The sequence below is a fragment of the Pituophis catenifer genome, unplaced genomic scaffold (assembly GCF_029215685.1).
Source record: "Pituophis catenifer annectens isolate HBS135680 unplaced genomic scaffold, rPitCat1.0.hap2 SCAF_1, whole genome shotgun sequence".
NCBI lineage: Eukaryota > Metazoa > Chordata > Lepidosauria > Squamata > Colubridae > Pituophis > Pituophis catenifer.
Window position 1 is genome coordinate 20817222 of NW_027256881.1, and position 19588 is coordinate 20836809.

The window sequence follows — 19588 nt, forward strand, 5'->3', positions numbered from 1 at the left end:
GCCTTTCTAAAGCAAGCAGTTGGAGCAATGGGTCTCCCTGAGGCCTGCCGCCCCCCCCCCTTTCCCGCCTTAACCGCCAGAGCAAATGGGAAGGCGTCCCCTCCGAATACTTTGCAGCCCTCGATCAATCGGAACAGTCGAGGTCTCGGGCCACCCACCGGCGCTGTCTTACAAGCGCAGCTGCGTGGCCGCTTGCTTTTTACTTTGAGGACTTGCCTGTAATTGTGGGTAGTAGCTGTTGTATCCTGCAAACTGCAGGATACTTTGCAACAATTAACTGTCAGACCCGGCTCCTTCTTGTGTGTAAACGTCCTGTTTATCTCATAGTCCGGTCAGAGGGACATCTGGAGAGTTTAATGCGTTGAAATACGAGCAGAAAAGGGGCTGCCACAAAGAAGGAGTCAAGCTATTCTCCAAAGCACCTGAGGGCAGGACAAGAAGCAATGGGTGGAAACTAATCAAGGAGAGAAGCAACTTAGAACTAAGGAGAAATTTCCTGACAGAACAATTAATTAGTGGAACAACTTGCCTCCAGAAGTTGTGAATGCTCCAACACTGGAAGTTTTTAAGAAGAGATTGGATAACCATTTGTCTCAAATGGTGTAGGGTTTCCTGCCTAAGCAGTGGGTTGGACTAGAAGACCTCCAAGGTCCCAACTCTTATTCTATTCTAGAAAACTGCAAGATGAAACTATGTGAAGAGTGAAGAGCTGAGGGCTTATATCATCTTTGTAAACTTCAGGGAAGAGCAGGATAAAATAAAAATATAAGGGGACGTGATTGTCATAATACTCTAATCTTTTTTTGATCTTGGATATGTTGGAAGAAACATCCTTTTCTGGGTTCTGCTCCAAGTGGGGAAAACAGACACTGGAAACATGGAGACTGCTTGGAAAGATGGTTTAATGGTGGACAGGATCACATGGCTTGAGTTCCTGAACAGAAAAAGGGCAGATACAGTAAATCCTCGGGTTTTTATGCTCTCTCTGGCTCTGCATTTCTTGGGGCCCCGAAAGAGTATCCTGATTGGTTATCAGACTCCCAGGGGGTGGGGGCCTTGCTGGCTGATGGTCACATGTGCTTCCCAGGTCACATGTGGTGAGTTTCTGCTACTATTGTGTAGAGGGCTAATCCTATCTTTGGCAATTCCTACTATGACTCTGCCTGAAGGAGGCAGATCTTTGTTATGTAGAATAGACTGGCCCAGGCCTTAATGGCCCATTGACAAAGGGTGGGGGGCAGGAAGGTGGGAGCTGCTTTGTCTGTAAAATATGCTTCTCATATTTCTCATCCAGGGAAATATAATATTCTGCCTTTTTCATATTTCCTAAAATATTTCACTCTTCCAGGAAAGGGGTGGGTGCTAACTTCCTACAGATATGTAGTTTAATGATTGTGCATGCAAAACGCTCTTAACTAGGTTAGTTACACACCCAAAGTGCAACGTGCAAAACACAAACTTAGTTGTTTAGCGTGTTTTGTTTATGGCACCACTGTATTAACTGGGTTGTGAATAGAATAACACTTAGACTTATATATCACTTTACAGCCTTCTCTAAGTGGTTTTCAGAGTCAGCCTATTGCCCCCAACAATTTGAGGCCTCATTTTACCAACTTTGGAAGGATGGAAGGCTGAGTCAACCTGGAGCCGGTCTGAATCAAATTTCTAAAGTGAACAGTGAGTTAGCCCTGCAGTACTGCATTCTAACCACTTCGCCACCATGGCTCTTTAATGCAGCCAGTGTCACCTCTGTCTCTTGACATTTTACACGTTTATTTCCACATTAGCACATGGCACATATTCCATCTTCCATGTCTTTGCTTTCTTGTGCTTGTGAAAATAACCTTGGAAGAGGTTTTTCAAACTCCAAAGGTTGTGTTTTGTATTCTCAGCTTCAGTGAGGTTAATATGTTGTTTCAAATGGATTTTGAGCCTTTCTTTCTCTTTCATAATCAATATGGCTTCTTTCTCTTTTTCTACTTTATAGCACAAAATAAAGTGGGCCAGGTCAGTTAGAGAACTGTTTTGTCTGAAAAACAGCACTTTGAGACTGGATAGAGCTGGTAGATCCTTTGTAATTCTGTTATGGATTGTATACTCTATGAACCGATATGACAGAAAGCATGAATTGATATTTAGATTATTTTGGAGAGTCAAGTGTGGTATAGTATGTAAGTTAAAATCCCAGGCTAGAAACCAGGAGACTATGATTTCTAGTCCCGCTTAAAGCACAAAGTCATGTTGGAAGAAATACCCTTTTTGGTTCAGTTCCAAGTGGGGAAAAAAGACACTGGATTCATGGAAGTTGCTTGGAAAAAAGGTTTATTCATGAACAGGATCACATGGCTTGAGTTCCTGAACAGAAAAGGGCAGAGATCTGAGAGTGCCTTGGTTTTATGCCCTCTGTTGGGCTTTGAATTTGAGCTTGTATTCTGATTGGTTGTCAGACTCCCATGGGGCCATGCAGGGGCAACTCTGTAGGCTGTGTTTTGAGTCCAAGTTTGGTTGAGCCTTGCTGGGTGATGTAATCTTCCCTGGTGCCATGTGGTGAGATAGGTAGAGGGCTAATCCTATCTTTGTTGGATCTTGGATGGCATTTGCCTATGAATAGACCTAGCTATCTCTTTATCTCTTAAGTGCTGATATCTGCTGTGGGCTATTGAGGAGTGTGGGGGCTATTAAGAGTGAGTCTGTTTCCTGCCTAAAAACATGTTTCTCCATTTCTCATCCAGGGAAATATAATATTCTGCCTTTTTAATATTTCCTAAAATATTTCATTGTTCTAGGAGAGGGGTGGGTGCTAAGTTCCTACAGTCAGCAAGGTGACCTTGGATCAGTTACACACTCTCAGCCTTAAGAAGGAGGCAATGGCAAAACCACTTTTGAAACCTTGCCAAGAAAATTGTAGAGACTGGTCCAAACAGTCACCAGGAGTCTCCAACTAACTCAAAGGCACACACAGAAATGTTGCTGTGAGTATGTCTGAAAGCAGGAATTTTTGGTGATCGTTGCATGTCATTATAATAAATGTAATGAAACATTCAGAGATGAATTTAGGGAAAATTGTGAAATTTTCAAATAAATGTACATAAGGGAAAAATTGGTTGGAATAAAGTAGATTTAGCTAAACTTACCCTTTCTGTTACCTGATACTTTTACTTTGTTTATAGTCTTACACCTGTTTTGCACATTCTTACCTTGAAAGGGAGCAGCATGATGGGAATGTATGTATGTTCACAATATAGAAAACCCAGAAGAGGGCCTTAAAACAACTTGTAATTCTATAACATCTAATTTTGTATTGCAAAACATGAAAGTATATTTCTACAGTAAAAAGATTGTAAAATCACTTTATTCAGTATAAAAGATTAAAAAACAGTATTGGCTTTTAAACTACTAAAAGCAAATAGAAACTATTAATAGCAAAGAGAAGAGGTGAGACATAATAAGCAGGTGCTAAAATTGAAAAAAATCTTCACAGCAAACAAATTTAATGCATTAATATGTACAGATAGAAATTAATGAATACCTCAACCTTTTAGTTATATTTGCATAGTGATAGTGCTAAGTATTGGCTTGTAGTTTTTTTACAATCTTGGTGAAATATTTACTTATTGCATTCATTATGGTCTTACTTGAAACTCTAGAATAGAAATATTAATTTGGGCATTTTAATTTAAATAACAGTAAGAGCTAGTACTGTCTAGAAAATCCAGTGTATCTAGCCTTTCGGATTTATAAAACTTGCTAAAATGGGTAACAATGGAGGAAAAAAAGATTGAAAAGCAGAAAGAAGGAAAAAAGTGGCCCTTTGAAATCAATTGCCTGGCAGGCTTCCCAGAAGCAGCCTAGAGGCAAAGTGAGATGTTTGTTCCAAGCAATAGATTCTGAGAATCATTTCCTAGAATGACAGTGGAACTCCTCCATAGGCCACAAACAATGCATCACAAGGAAGTTATTCTGGAAAAGCCCACTGAAAATAATGGAAATATAGTGATCATTTCAACTGAGTTCTTGTAATTTTGGACTAAACTCTTCTCCTTTTGGACTTAACTACCCTTAAACAGTGGAAAGTATAGATGTAATTGAGATTCTACATTTTGGCATGGAGTTCGCTCTGTTGCTTTATAGGTAATCCAGACCAGAGTCTCTGGTCTCTATAACTGTAATAAATTGAAAAAAAAAATATATGTAGTCTTGATTTGGCCCCTTAAAGCCAGGATGCCCTCACATAGTCAGGTGCACTAAAAAACAAAACAGAGTCCTGAAGCAAGTCTCTTAGAAATTCTTTACATTGAATGAGTTCTATTCAGTTTGGTTTGCATTTATTGCTCCCATAAAGACGATAACTTGACACAATAGTAGCAAATGGAAACTTCCTATTATAACTTGGTGGGCTCATCAGTATTGGTGCAGTCATCCTCAGTCTGCAGCATTTTGGGAGTAGGTACTATAATGGGTAAGTTGTTATGGATACCCCGCTCATGCCAACACATGTCCAAAATGGGATATAGCTTGCCTTGGAATTCTGCTTGGAAAGTATAGATTGGTATCAGCTCATCTGGACTGTCAGCGTTGTAGAAGGTTAGTTCTCCCTTCTCATAGTGCAGATAGACCCCAATTCGTTGGGGTCGGGCTGAAATTGGCAAAACCAGTCTGCTGGTATTGAAGGCCTCATATACTTTGCCCTCTTTTAAGCCAATGAGCCACACCCCATTTTCTGGACTCTTACTCAGTTTGCCTTTGCGGTTGACTGTTCCCTTGACGATGCCCAGGCGCCAGTGACTCTTGGAGCCCACAATAATCTCCCAGTAATGCTTTCCCCAGGAGAAGCCCTTATTAGCCAGGATACAGTTGCTGTAGTCAAAGCGCTCAGGATTGCTATCTCGCCGTTGGAAGAACTGGCCATATTTCACCATGGTATTCTCCTTGGACAGCTCGAGCATAGGGTGAGCACTCACTGGGTCCAGCTTCAGCGTTTCTGGAGCTATGAGAAAGGGGTAAAAATCAAAGTTCTTTGAGGAACCCTGGGTAATATTCAGAAAGATCAGGCCTCCTTTATATGGACAGAATAGAATAGGCCTCAATAGAATTATGAATGGGCCTCAATTTTTCATAATAGACAAGTGATTGCAGAACTCAGGAAACCAAGACAGCACTCTCAAAAAACCCATTGCCATTTGTTAGCTTTACAGTCTCAACCCCATTTCTCTTAATTCTGATATCTGAAAAGCAGTAATGCATGATGAAGAGACAGATTCACAAATGTTTTAAGTGCTGTATGTGGAAGTGGTCATGAAACAGCCTCTCTTCTTCGTCTCCTCCAACAGCAGCCATACCTGGAAGAACTTTACGGAGCAGACGCTTCCATACCATCATCTTTACATCCTCTTGGTGGAAGTCAGGTTTGAAACAAACCGCACTGTACATGCCTTCAGCTGGGTGCTGATAGGGAAGCTCAGACCTGGATATGTATTAATTTCCATTAATATTTTCCCAATCTCGAATACTTCATAAATCTTCTTTTAAAATATTCAATTCCTATCTTAATTGATGGGACTGAAAATTCTGAGCAAGAACTCAGAACATAAAAGCAATTACTTTATCCTTCCGCAGGAAGGTGTATATGTATGACAACGTTGTGGCAGAATATACTGAATAATTTTGAAGACAGAAAGCACATATCTCAAGAATCCCGTTTAGATCTGGGAAATAACTCTCCAGTCTTGAAGCCTAAAGATTACTTCATAAAATCACTCTGTCTGAAAGCCATATGCTCTGGAATTAAGGAGTTTGGGGCTGGAAATTAATAATATTAAGGCTTCTTCAAATTCTCATAATTTCAGAGCCATCAACTTTGCAGAAGTCTGCAATCCATTGCATATCTGTCTCATTAAATTTTGGTGAACATGGCAGAGCTTACTTTTGAGTAAATGCGCTTCAGCACATTGGAATTGCTGAAACATGTCTCAGTCTTTGCTGAGAATGTGGAATATTGTACACATACTTTGCTTTTAAAAAAGCATGGATTCTGTTACCATGCTTCTTAATAAGAATTTTGAACAAGCTAACAAATGCGTTTACTCAACTCTTCCTTTGACACTTTTTCTGTAAAGGCATTTTCTTTACAACTCATCTTAGAATGACAGTGTTTTGTTTCTCTTTTATACACTCTTATTTTACATACCTGGAGGGAAGAGATCCATATTTCTGTAAAGAGATAGATGTAGACAGATTTAGTGCACTTGTGCTATTTAAATGTATACTGAAGACTGTGTGGAGGGGAGGAAGATGGGAGAAAATGAATGGGACTATTGAGTTCTCTGAGCAGTTGGAATCCATATTTACTCCTGTAAACCTTGGAATTCTTGCATACTTACTGTATACATTCCTTAACTGCAACAGAACTACAGGTCCTTATTTGCATGTACTCTTCAAAATCTAGGCTGTAAAGAAGCACCTAAAACTTCAATTAGTGTCTCGAATTATGCCTACTCTTAGATCAAGGGTGGATGGTCTTTTTTAATATCAGCTATAATTGATTGCTCTAACCATAATTGCAAAAGCGAACAGTAGAGTTCTCTGCCATTTTAAAGAAGGAAATATATGAAAATTTAAAATAGGTTTCATTTAAAGTATACAAAAGTAAACCCTCCAAATTCTTCCATCTGAGGAAAATGAGAAATCCTATCCTTAATCTGTGTCACCTGTGTGATGTACGCCTGCCTACTCTGCTCTGCTACTAGGGCTCTTGGCCCTTCATAGGTAGTCCTCGATTTACAACCACAATTGACCCCAAAATTTATGTTGATAAGTGAGAAATTTGTTAAGTGGGTTTTGCCCCCATTTTATCACATTTCTTGTCACATTTGTTAAATGAATCACGGCCATTGTTAAGTTAGTAACACGGTTGTTAAATGAATCTGGCTTTCCCATTGACTTCGCTTGTCAGAAAGTTGCAAAAGGTGATCACATGACCCTGGGATACTACAACCGTCATAAATATGAGGCAGTTGCCAAGTGTCTGAATTTTGATCGTGTGACCACGGGGATGTTGCAATCGTAAGGATGAAAAATGGTGATAAATTAATTTTACAGTGCTGTTGTAACTTCAAACGGTCATTAAATGAACTCTTGTAAATTGAGAACTACCTGTACTGTAGTTCAATCATCCAAAGATTTAGTCTCCTAATAGGCGACACTATTCTTCCATATGTCTAGGCCTTTACGCTCCAACAAATTGCGAGACAATTTTGGATTCTTAATAGGTCTAAATGCTAATGCTAAACCTCTCTAGGTTCCTCAGATTCCAGTATGTCTCTTTCGGTCTGCTTCTTACTTCTGAGTCGGGGTCTTTAGCAATTTTGATTTTCTGCTGCTGGCAGCATATCTTAGCATGTCCCTGATTATTTACAGGAAGCAGATAAACAACCATACCTGTATGAAATCCAGCTGGTCTTCATTGTTGAATTTCTCCAGGGAGTTCTCCAGCTCCTTTAGCTTCTGAAGGGTGTCTGCTCTCTGCCTCACCTGAACCTCAATAGAGGCAATGATACGGGTTGTTTTCCTTTCTATCTGCCCCAGGAATTTGGCCTTCTCTTCATCGATATATCTATGCAGATCCTGGAACTGCTTTCTGACTACCCACTTGAAGACATCAGATTCATTCTGTATGGGACAAAATATCACAAGTATCACCAGAACAGTGCAAGACTTAGTTTGAGTTGGGCCCATGTGGGGTTGGAGTGGGCATTATTATAATACTAAAATGTGAGAAATCTGATGACCATCTCAATTTTAATATCTAATGCTGTCACCCACTTCTGCCTTGCAGTCTTAGCTCAGGAGTCAATTGCTTTGCAGCTATCAGTTATGATAACTCTAATGGGCAGAAATATGACAAAATCTTTATGTCAGTCGTTCATGTCAAACTAGCGTGAGATATGTTGATCCTGAGATAAGTTCAATTTGCACACTAAAGAATTTGATACAGTTTTATTTCCCTCTTTTACATACCTGTTACATACCTGTCCAATATTTCTCCTCCCCTCAACAATTATTAATTGGATTATGGGACTAGTTTGGATTTGTAATTCCGGCTTACAGGAACAATTTGTGCTCCTTTTTCCACGCAGCCTAAACTGCTTAGCTTATGCTACACAGTTTGCATTAAAAAGGGACACAAGGACTAATGAGCTAATCTTTTGGCCAGAAAAGTCTTGATGTGAACACAATCTAGTGTTTTCTTATTTCTGAATACTCTGTTATTGAGTCCAAATGTTGCAATATAAACCATAATGTGGCTGGTTAATTTTTTGACCTAGCATATTTTGAAAACTCAACTATTATTTTTAACACATGATTTATGGGTTGGTGAATTATGCAAACAGTGATTTATTAAACGAACTATTATTAAATTAGTCACAGTTTGGCGTAATGTGTTTCCAGTCTACGAATCTGGAGTTGCCTGCCAAACTGAATTAATGATGAGTAACTGGTGATAGAAATGAATGAGAGAGGTAGATTGCATGTACAGGTAGTCCTCAATTTCCAACTATAATGGAGCCTGCCCATTATAGTCGTAAAGTGGGTCACCCATGTGGTTGAACCAATTTTACGAACTTTTTTGCAGTGATCAAATGCTACAGTTGTAAAATGAGTGTTGCAGTCACAAAGACTGCTATGGTAATAAACTGAACCCATTGTTTGCTATGGGCTGTTTTTGCCAAAAACTAGTAAGGTTTGGGAGAAAAAACATTGTAAAATGTCATGTGACTGCAAGATGCTGCAAAGAGCCCTGGTAGCGCAGCAGACTAAAGCACTGTTATTAACATCAGCTGCCTGTAATTACTGCAAGTTCAAATCTCACCAGGCTCAAGGTTGACTCAGCTTTCCATCCTTTCAAAGGTAGGTAAAACGACCCAGATTGTGGGGGCAATAAGTTGACTTTGTATAAATATATACAAAAGTATGAAGGCTATTGCTTAACGCATTGTAAGCCGCCCTGAATCTCCAGAGAAGGGCGGCATATAAATCAAATTTAAAAAAAATGGCCATAAATGTGGGCTGCTTGCTGAGCACTTGGTCATGTGACTGGGGGGGGCAGCCATTGAAACTTTGGAACTAGGTTGTTCCAAATTTGGAGGGGGTCCGTTAAGGACTACCTGTATTAGAAGAATTCTCATTCATCAGTGAAAGGCAACACAATAGTGCATCTGACTATAAGCAAAAAAAAGAGACAGAAACCATTACTAAATACGGTAGTCACTTTCATAGAGGTGGGAACAAGAAACATGCAAAAACATTTGAGTATTGTTTCTAAATATAGTGTTTCTAAATATTGATTTCTTTACTTCAGTACAGATTACTTATCAGAATTTCTTGGAATTATGTGAGGGCACTTAATCATTTCCGAATATTACCTGTTGGATGAAATGTAATATGTAGCAATTTAGCTATTTTATTCTATAGAATTGCTTCTGGGATCCTCTCCACTGTCTGCTGTAAGTCAGTTGGCTATTTCCAGGGAGTTTACTTGTGACAAGTAAAGCGACTACCTGATTGGGCATTCTACTGTATGTCTATAGTGGTTGGTTGTGCACTTATTTAGAATTTTTCAGATGTGACCTAATGTCCTCTAGAGCCAGATTAGGATCTGAAAAGCACCTAACTACTGCCACTAATCCAACAAAATCAATATTGACAATAAATGTCAGGTGCTTTGAAAAAAATTCCAAGGGTGACTTTATTGTGAGCTAATTTCCTGGGAGGTATTTTCTTTTAAGTCTATCTAGAATTCTGTTGGCAAAGATGCTGGTCAACTTACTAAACTAAATTTTTCCTTTTTTCATCTGAAAGTTTTGGCTTTTCCTATTACTTAATTGGTTTGAAATTATTATAGTATATTAAGCATACCCTCTTGACTTGGCCTTCCTCAGAAAAAATAACAATTATATTTTGTTCTTTCGTGTAATTCAACATTCAGCCCTGAGATTTAGCTGAGTGTAGGAACTAAAGAAAAAAGACAATATGTATTGAATAATTTAGGGTCGTCCCCCCGGACGTGTTAGCAATAGGAGGATAATTTTCAGAATTTAGTAAAGTGCTGGATATACATAAGGGTAATTTCACCTTGATTTGTTTGGGGATTCAGGGTGTTTTGTGTCAAAAATCTAAAATGAGCAGTTAAGCAACAGTGTGGGATGGGGTTTTTGGTACCTTTGAATCAATCTTGACTCCTGGTGATTGTCTGAACAAAGTCATGTGGCCAGCATGACTAAACGCTGAAGGAGCACGGAGCGCTGTTACCTTCCCACCAAAATGGTCCCTATTTTTCTACTTGCATTTTTTACGTGCTTTCGAACTGCTAGGTTGGCAGAAACTGGGACAAGTAACGGGAGCTCACTCCTTTACACGGTGCTAGGGATTGCCGACCTTCTGATCAACAAGCTCAGCATCTTAGCCACTGAGCCACCCCTCCAAACACTCAAGAATATACAGCATACAATCACTAGAAAATTAAAATTAATTGTAAAATATTTCTAAAGATCCATATCTTCCCTTCAGTATGCTTATTTATTGTAATAATAGTATTTATGAGCCAGTTAGGCATGGTGGTTAAGGCATCAAATTAGAAACTGGGAGGCCATGAGTTCTAATCCTGCCTTGGGCACAAAGCCAGCTGAGTGACTTTGTACCATTCACTTTCTCTTAGCCCTAGGAAGAAAGGAATGGCAAGCCACTACTGAAAATCCTTGCCAAGAAAACTGCAAGGACTTGGCCAGATAGTTGTCCAGACCGATCTGGGAATCAGTTACAAATGTACAAAGAAAATAAACCTCATAATATTACCCACAGTGATGCATAAAAGTTGGATGAAAAGAAAGGCAGCCAAGAAAGTCACTGGCATAATGTGATCTTCCTGTCTAAGCTCACCGTGATGCGAGTTTTGTTATTCATCAATTTGCTGACATGTTCATCAAGGCTTCTTTTCTGCTGTTGCACATCTGTTATCAACATGGAGAGTTCCTCCTGAAAAAGCAAAATTGCATTAGCTAACTTGTGGGGAAAGGATGTAAGAGAAAAAAACCCTAAGTTTATCCATTTTAATGATGACCGCCAAATGCTTCTTAAAGCTCAAAATTACTTATTGTTATTTATTTGTTTATTTATTGTTATGATATTGTTTCCTAATTGCTTATTTTTACCCTGTGACTATCATTAAGTATTGTACCTTATGATTCTTGACGAATGTATCTTTTCTTTTATGTACACAGAGCATATGCACCAAGACAAATTCTTTGTGTGCCCAATCACACTTGGCCAATAAAAAATTCTATTCTATTCTATTCTATTCTATTCTATTCTATTCTATTCTATTCTATTCTATTCTATTCTATTCTATTCTATTCTATAAGGAGGGCCCAAAAAATGTGACTGCTCAATTACAGTAGCTATTAGGAGACATTCAGATTTGAAAAAGAGATCACATGAAGTAACCTTCCACTAAGATTTTGAATCGTCTATATTAATGACTATCATCAAATCCCCAGAGACTCACTCAGTCTAGGGTCATCAGATCCTTCAAACTGGATATGCAGGATTTGGGCTATATTTAATATTCAAATATGCACAACTAATCTTTCTACCATGAAACTATAGTGCCTTATTATAGAATATGAATTCTGCAAGGGAGTATTTAATCAGTGGCTCCTTTTTCATAGCTTACATTTAAAAGAAAGGAAGTTTTATCTCTTATCTCACTCAGTATCAGGCACTCATGGGCACTGGAAGTGCTGCACCTGGTTTTTAGATTTCTGTGAATCACCCTCATTGTAACAGTGTTATCCATTGTTTTCTATTGTTGCCCTTGATCGCAGGGTACTATCGTCCATGATCCTTACGCTTACATAATTCCCACCCTTTGAAAACATTACCCACACAAAGAGGGACTTAGGATATATGGCAGTGATGGCTAACCTTTTTGCCGTTGCGTGCCAAAAGTGGGGGGAGCACGGGGGGGTTGTGTGCACGTGTGCCCATACCCATAATTCAATGTGCCCTGCCCCCGCGCATGCACACGTGACCCCCTCCACATGACCCCCGCTTTTGGCAAGCTATGGCACGGTGGGCCCGGTAGGCCCGTTTTTTCGCCCTCCCCAGGCTCCAAGAAAGCTTCTGGAGGCCGGAAATGGCCCATTTGCCGACTTATGGTGGGCCCGGAAGGTCTGAAAATCAGATGTGCACGCCGGAGCTGAGCTAGGGCAATGCTTGTGTGCCAACTGATATGGCTCCGTGTGCCACCTGTGGCACACATGCCATAGGTTTGCCATCATGGATATATGGTGTGAGGAGAGAGCTACAAAAATTCTGTTAAGAAAAGTATAGATTTCTGCCTCATAATAGCTACACCAGTTTTTACTAGAATTCATGTGCTCCATTAATTTTACAAAGAACTTTCCTTAATTGCTGGTATGTGGAAATTACTTTGTTTGGATCACACCAAGATTCACCAAATCCACTAATTAACAGACACAAATTGCCCACCCAAAATTGCCAATCATCTTGGTTCTGCCTATGGCCTAAGCCCACACTTCAATTGTGCAGTCATACACATACATACACATTCCAAGCACCTGCCTTCATCCTGCTGTAGACAGTGGAGATGGGCATGACTTTATGCTGCTGATGGGTGCCAATGGTGCCACAGAGGCCACAAATCACTTCCTGGTCTTGCTCACAGAAAAGGCTGAGGGGATTGTGGTGGTCAGGGCAAGACTTTTGGTTATCTTGTGAGTTGCCTAGGGTATGAATGGCCTCAATGATGCGAGCCAAGTTGACATTGGGTGGTGATCTGCTATAGTCCACAGCCTTTCGGCATACTGGGCAAAGAATCTGCTTCTCCAGGTCACCTGAGAGAGATACTACACAGGACTTGCAGTAAGAGTGTCCACATTGTAGCATCAAGGGCTCTTTGAAGAAATCTAAGCAAATGGGGCATATCAACTGGTCCTCAAGTTGCTCAATGCTTAATTTCCGGGCCATTTGGCTGATTTACTTCTTCTTTCCTTGGCTTAATCCTGGAAGATGAATGCCCAGAAGGAACAGACACCAGATGTAGGATGCAGCTGAGGAGAAGATAAGAGTAGCTCTTCCTTCTTATCTCCTGCAATAGGCAATAAAAGAAAGGATAAAGAGATTAATACAATCTTAGGGCACAGGAAGAAAAAAGTACTCTAGAACATACACTGAGGAATGTAATAATAAACTAAGTTTAAGGAATTTTGAGAACTTCTGGATGTCAAAGGTTTTGGGAGGAAGAAAGCTGAAAGCGTAATGTTCAGGTAACTGTTAAGTAGCACTTATAGCTGCCAGCTGCCTGCAATTACTGCAAGTTCAAATCTCACCAGGCTCAAGGTTGACTCAGCCTTCCATCCTTCCGAGGTAGGTAAAATGAGGACCCGGATTGTGGGGGCAATGAGCTGACTTTGTATAAAATAGAACACCGCTTAGGGGGCCCCGAAAGCCCTACTAAGCAGGTATATACAGAAGTATGAAGGCTATTGCTTAACGCATTGTAAACCGCCCTGAGTCTCCGGAGAAGGGCGGCATATAAATCGAACCAATAAATAAATAAATAAACTGCTATTCCATAGCTATTAAGAGGAACAAAACAACTTCTGCCCTCCTTTGCTACTTTATTTTGGAAACATCAAAAGAATTATTTTGGGGGCTCATCGGCTACTGCTAGTTGCCAAAGAGTAATGCCTAAGTATTCTGAGAAATTCTGCTATAGGTTTGATAAAATACGGGTAGTCCTCAACTTACAACCACAACAGAGCCCAACATTTCTGTTGTTAAGTGAATTTGTCCCATTTTACGACTTTTCTTGCCACCTTTGTTAAGCAAATCACTGCAGTTGTTAAATTAGTAACATGATTGTGAAGTGAATCTGGGTTCTCCATTGACTTTGCTTGCCAGAAGGTTGCAAAATGATACTTGAACACTGCAACCGTCATAAATATGAGCCAGTTGTCAAGCATCTGAATGTAAATGACACAACCATTGGGATGTTGCAATGGTCATAAGTGTGAAAAATGGTCATAAGTCACTATTTTCAGTGCCATTGTAACTAAATGAACTGTTTTAAGTCGAGGACTACCATATGTTTTGCTTATATTGTTGATAAATGTATGATTTATTTAGGACATTTAAATTGCAGCCAAAAATATAAATGATCTGGGAGAATAAATGTCCAGAAAGGAATATTGGAGAGGAATTAGGTTCTTTTGCATAACAGATTAATCAGGTACTAGAAGGAGATAATGTTTTAAATGTTGTACATTTTGTTGATGACCAAATTCAGTTCTGTGAATCATGCATGTGTCCTTTGCACCAAACCACAGACATATTTGGAAGCTGTTTGAATTACATTTGCTCCTATAGATCCCCCCCCCTTACATAAATGTTTCTATTTATGAAACCTTGGTACATAACAACCACTGGCACTGAAATCAGTTCTTGGAACAAACTAAACTGAAAATAAATGTGACCAACTTCAAAATAATAAGAACAAATTATTATCAAGAAGGAAAATAGCTATTCAATATTTTATTGCAAGCATTCTCAAACCCAGGCCATGGACCGGTACTTGTCCATGGCCTGTTAGGAACCATGCCACATAGCTGGAGGTAAGCGCTGGGCAAAACTAAAACCATCCCTTTCAACCCGTGGAAAAATTGTCTTCCATGAAACCTGTCACTGGTGCTAAAAAGGTTGCGAATGGCTTTTTTGTTGTACCATGAGGAGTGGAAGTTGAAGAAGGTACCTTCCAAGGGGTTCTGATATGGCAAAAAAACAAAACCCAACACTCACATAGACCAGATCTGCTCATAATCTTTCTATCAAGGTATCCCACCATTTCTATTTATATTAACTCTTGAATGCTCAGAGCACATGACTCAAAACAGATGCTTTGTTATATGCATCATAATTCCTAGGGCAGGCAAGTCTCACTGCCTCTTTACGTCGTACAAACTGAAGACCAATATCCAAGGATATCTAACTTTTGATAATAGTTCAGGTCAGTGGTCTGAATCTATTACCGGTAGAAAGTTTTTGCTGAAATTTCAGTGGAATTCTAGGAGGAACATCCATCTATAAATCACATCTTTCTTAATTTTCATATTTTCTAAATCCATTAGAGTAAGTAGTCAAAGAAAATATTCCTACCTTTTACAGTTCAGCTGCTCTTCTCCTTTTAGTTTTCTGCCACTTCCCTTCTCCTGTAATCAGAATATTTCTAGACAAAACACTGTACATTACATTAAAACTTCCCGTTGGATAATTTTTTTACTATGGCAGATTTTGGACTTCACCACCAAAAGTGAGAAGAAAAGCGTCTCTGCCTTTACTTCTTCAAAAAGAGAATTTCTGGAGTTGATGGCCCTCTGTTCAGGGAAAGCTCTCCAGAAAGCAAACTGGAGTAACAGCCACCTTTTCAGTCATGTGCTAATCCTTGGCACTTGTAGAGGCAACTCCCAGCTACATCGCTGACTGACCAATGTATTATTGGAAAATTGGAGATAAAAAAACCACACACAAGTCTTTTCCTTGAATGTTCACCTTGTAGAACAGATTTCCTTGTCCTCTTCACCATAATATATGTAGATATTCATATGCCCTTTCTTAGTCATCATACTTCTGAAGGTTGAAAAGCCACACTAATGAAGGACTTTAACTTTCTTTAGATTTACATTTACAATATGTACATTCCTTAAGATCCCCCTCTCCCTCACAAAAAGGGTTGATATTATCAATCTTGCATATCTAGGACCTGCCTTTTGGCTTCATAGAAATGCTTTTATATCCTTAAATAAGACTTTAATCATATAGGAGCTCTTGATGCTCTATACCAGCCTTCCCTGACATGGTGTATTAGCCTGAGTTTGTCATTGCTGAACATTTGGGAGTTGGCCCATTTATATGATTGGAGATGGCTACTGTATGCATATGTTCTGTCCAAGAGGCCAATCCCAATTACACTGAATGACTTCTTCCTTTCCTTTGTATGCTTTCAGCAGTCTTTGTGACTTTGAGGCAAACCAAGGAATGGGAACCCTTGCTATTGGATTGACAGTAGCAGAGGCATTTCTGACTATACTACAGAAACTGGTAGGCTGGGCATAGTTGTTAGGATATGGTTTGAGCCTAACAGTTGTCCAGGCAATATATGTGTACTGTAACTTTAATCTGTAAATGTATTATGTGACTTTAATGCTGAGTCATGCTGTAATTACATAATTACTGGTTGTGAGAGTATTTAAGCAAGGTATTGTAACATGTTCAGTTGCTGCTATGATATGCTGCCATTGATGATGAAGCTGCTATGATAAGCTACCATTGAGAGGAGTTGTTATCTGCTAATCATCATTTGATGGATCTGCAACCATCGTGGTTTGTGAACCAGAGTGAGTTTGTTATTCTAACCAACTACTGTTTGTTGGGTAAGAAGATTCTGTAATTACTGGACTGATTTACTGGCAAAGACTTGGAATTTGTTTAAAGACTATGAGACTGTTTTTCTACTATAAAGTAAGCTTTTGATAAACCAGTTTGCATAACTCTTATTCATTGCTCTCAGCAACGTTTCCTTGTGCATTTACTCTGCTGGTTGGTAACACAACACCAATATCCTTAACATTGGTTATGGGCCCAGAGCCAACCATAACTAACAAGGATTGTTAAAAACCAAACTGAGAGTTAATGTGAATAGAAGAAACTGTGTTTGTGATAAACAATCCAAGTGAAGATGGCACTAGAACAAGCAGCAAACTTTTCCATGATAACCCGGCTGGATGGAACAAACTATGTATCCTGGTCTGCAAAATGTACTCTACTTCTGCGTAGAGAAGGACTGTGGGACATAGTTAATAATCCACCGGATGTAACAGCATGGAATCCTGCTGATGAAGAAGAGGAGAAGAAATTAGCCAAGTTTAACAGAGACAATGAACGAGCTCTTTGCATTATTGGACTAACACTGGGTGACCAGCAGCTTGTCCATATTCGTGGCGAAGAGTCTGATTGTTGGAAGTTAAATAAAAGCCTTTATGGTTTGAGGCAATCAGGGTTCGAGTGGAACCAATGTATAGTTAAAGAGCTAAATAGTGCTGCCAACTTGCATGTTCAGTCAGTGTCAGGAATATATGCAAGAGGAATTTTGATTCCAAGTGTTTACAGGGGCACTTAGCTTATATCATGGGCAAAACTCCTTTGGTAGTTGGCACACTTTTCAATCCTAATACATGATGCAGGAGCATCCATAGGATGGGTCAAGAAAATCAAGATGACAGTTCGATATGGAATTTAATGTAGCTCTTAAAGATAAAGGTAAAGGTTCCCCTTGCACATATGTGTTAGTCGTTCCCGATTCTAGGGGGTGGTGCTCATCTCCGTTTCAAAGCCGAAGAGCCAGCGCTGTCCGAAGACGTCTCCGTGGTCATGTGGCCGACATGACTAAATGGCAAAGGCACACAGAATGCTGTTATCTTCCTACCAAAGGTGGTCCCTATTTTTCCACTTGCATTTTTTACGTGCTTTCGAACTGCTAGGTTGGCAGAAGCTGGGACAAGTAATGGGAGTCATGTAGCTCTTACTAATTATTAATTTTGCTCAATTATTATTAGCTTGATAGTTCTTTGTTAATTATTAAATGATTTTAACAATGGCTTTAAAATGCTAAATTGATATGTCATTATGCTAGTCTGTGACAGTAATAAAGATTTGATTGATTTAGTATAAATAAATTCATCTTCATATTCAGTGCTAATCTAATATTAATTTTGAATTTTTAAATTCATGTATACTGTTGGTAAATCTCTTTTCCATTTTTTTGGTTGCTCTTCTATTTCTGTTTCTACTCCTTTTTTATTGTGTTTTCAAATATCTATTAAAATGAAATTAAATATAAGACGTAAAAAGTCAAATTGGTAGTCACCATCACACAATGGACCCACACATACCTAGTATATGTGCATCATATAGAACCAACATCAAAAAAGAGCAGGGCTTCAATAATGGCCACCACCTTGAATTTTTCTGACCCTTCCCTCCACAGATACCCCTTCAGGTTGGTTTTACTTAATATTTTAACTGGTTGTGTGTGCTAATCCAGCAGAGATCAATTTTATTTATATGCCATTAAATCAAAATCAATTGTTGATTTGATGGCATTATGTGCTTGTCACAATGATTTAGCTATGTTGCAGCCTTAATATTCTCTGCATTTTTAACTTTATGTTGAATCTTCTTCCTAGCTTTATTCCCGTGCTATGGCAGGGTCCGTTTATCAGCAAAGCTGTCTCCATTTGCATTGATCTAGGGCAGGGGTGTCAAACTAGATTTCATTGAGGGCTGCATCAAGATTGTGTTTGACCTTGGGGGCCCTGGGTGGGCATGGCTAGGGTAGGCATGGCCAGTTCAATGCCATTCCTGTCAAGTGGCGCCTGTGATGGCCCGAGCACTCTGCCAGCAAAAGCAGGCTCCCAAACTCCATATTTGGCTGCCATGGCCTCCTGCAACCCTCTGCCAGTGAAAACAGTGCTTGGGAGGGCCACCCTCCCGAGCTCCGTTTTCACTGGCAGAGGGTTGCAGGAGGCAGTGGCAGCCAAAAATGGAACTCGGGAGCCCATTTTTGCTGGCAGAAGCACCATGGCCCAGTTCTTCACTGCTTCTAGGGTAGCCCCACGGGACAGATCCGGCCCCCGGGCCTTGAGTTTGACACCCCTGATCTAGGGTGTCTTCAGGGGCAACACTCATGTATTTCATGCCCTTTATTTTGAACATATGAGGGAAAAGAACAGATCAAAATGGAGGCATAGTATGACCAATCTATCTGGAACAAGGAAATCTTCAGGTGTTCATTTCAAATTTTACAAAGCTGCTGAGTCTGTGAGTCCTCTTCAGGGAAAAAGATGCTACTAGCAGCAGCGGCTCATGCTGCTCGATGTTTAAAGTATCTTCTTTGCCCCATTTTTATTCTGCTCTGTTCTGATTTAAAAAAAAAAAACCAAATACCAACCATGGGAAACAGAAGGGCTATTTGATGCAACATGTTTACCTTGGTTGCTGAATCAAGCAATTTACTGGTTTGAACTGTAAACCAATAGATTAAATCATGACAAACCCTTAACCAAGGTGGTCACTAATCAACCTTGGTATATTGTGAAAATAAGGCACTAGGTATTTAACTAACCTGTTTGAGCGTGTTGTCTGAATAGCCACTGCATTTCAAAAAATCAGAACAGAACATTAAAGATAATAGATTATAGCTCTCCCTCCCCATAGTACAGTCAACTTATATCTCTACCACTATTAAAGATGACATATGTAATTTGTATTTAAACCTGGCCTATTTTCTCACACAACTTTGTATGCAAGAGGGAGGAACTAGTCAGTTTTCCAGGCAATTTTCTTGTCTGAAGGTGGATTTGGACCTGATGACTCACCCCACACCCTCAACTCTGACTCCCACTCCTGTTCCATCATCCTGGCTCTGGGGTAAGGCAGAGTAGCAATATTGTCTGAA

At 39.6% G+C, this 19588-nt stretch overlaps 1 protein-coding gene across 1 annotated transcript; it reads right to left on the bottom strand.

Annotated features, from left to right (window-relative positions):
- Positions 1-4382: 4382 nt before the first annotated feature.
- Positions 4383-13044, bottom strand: TRIM50 (tripartite motif containing 50). The gene is made up of 6 exons (XM_070931974.1): positions 12640-13044; positions 10936-11031; positions 7438-7668; positions 6188-6210; positions 5340-5464; positions 4383-4987 (listed from the first exon to the last, which is right to left on the bottom strand). The coding sequence occupies exons 1-6, from the start codon at positions 13042-13044 to the stop codon at positions 4383-4385; spliced, it is 1485 nt and encodes a 494-aa protein (XP_070788075.1).
- Positions 13045-19588: the final 6544 nt, after the last annotated feature.

Coding starts and splice junctions, on each gene's coding strand:
- TRIM50 (XM_070931974.1), bottom strand. CDS start 13,044: ATGGCCCGGAAATTAAGCATTGAGCAACTTGAGGACCAGTTGATATGC. Junction 7,669..10,935: donor ATAACAAAACTCGCATCACG/GTGAGCTTAGAC, acceptor TGTCCCATACAG/AATGAATCTGATGTCTTCAA. Junction 5,465..6,187: donor TATGGATCTCTTCCCTCCAG/GTATGTAAAATA, acceptor ATACATATCCAG/GTCTGAGCTTCCCTATCAGC.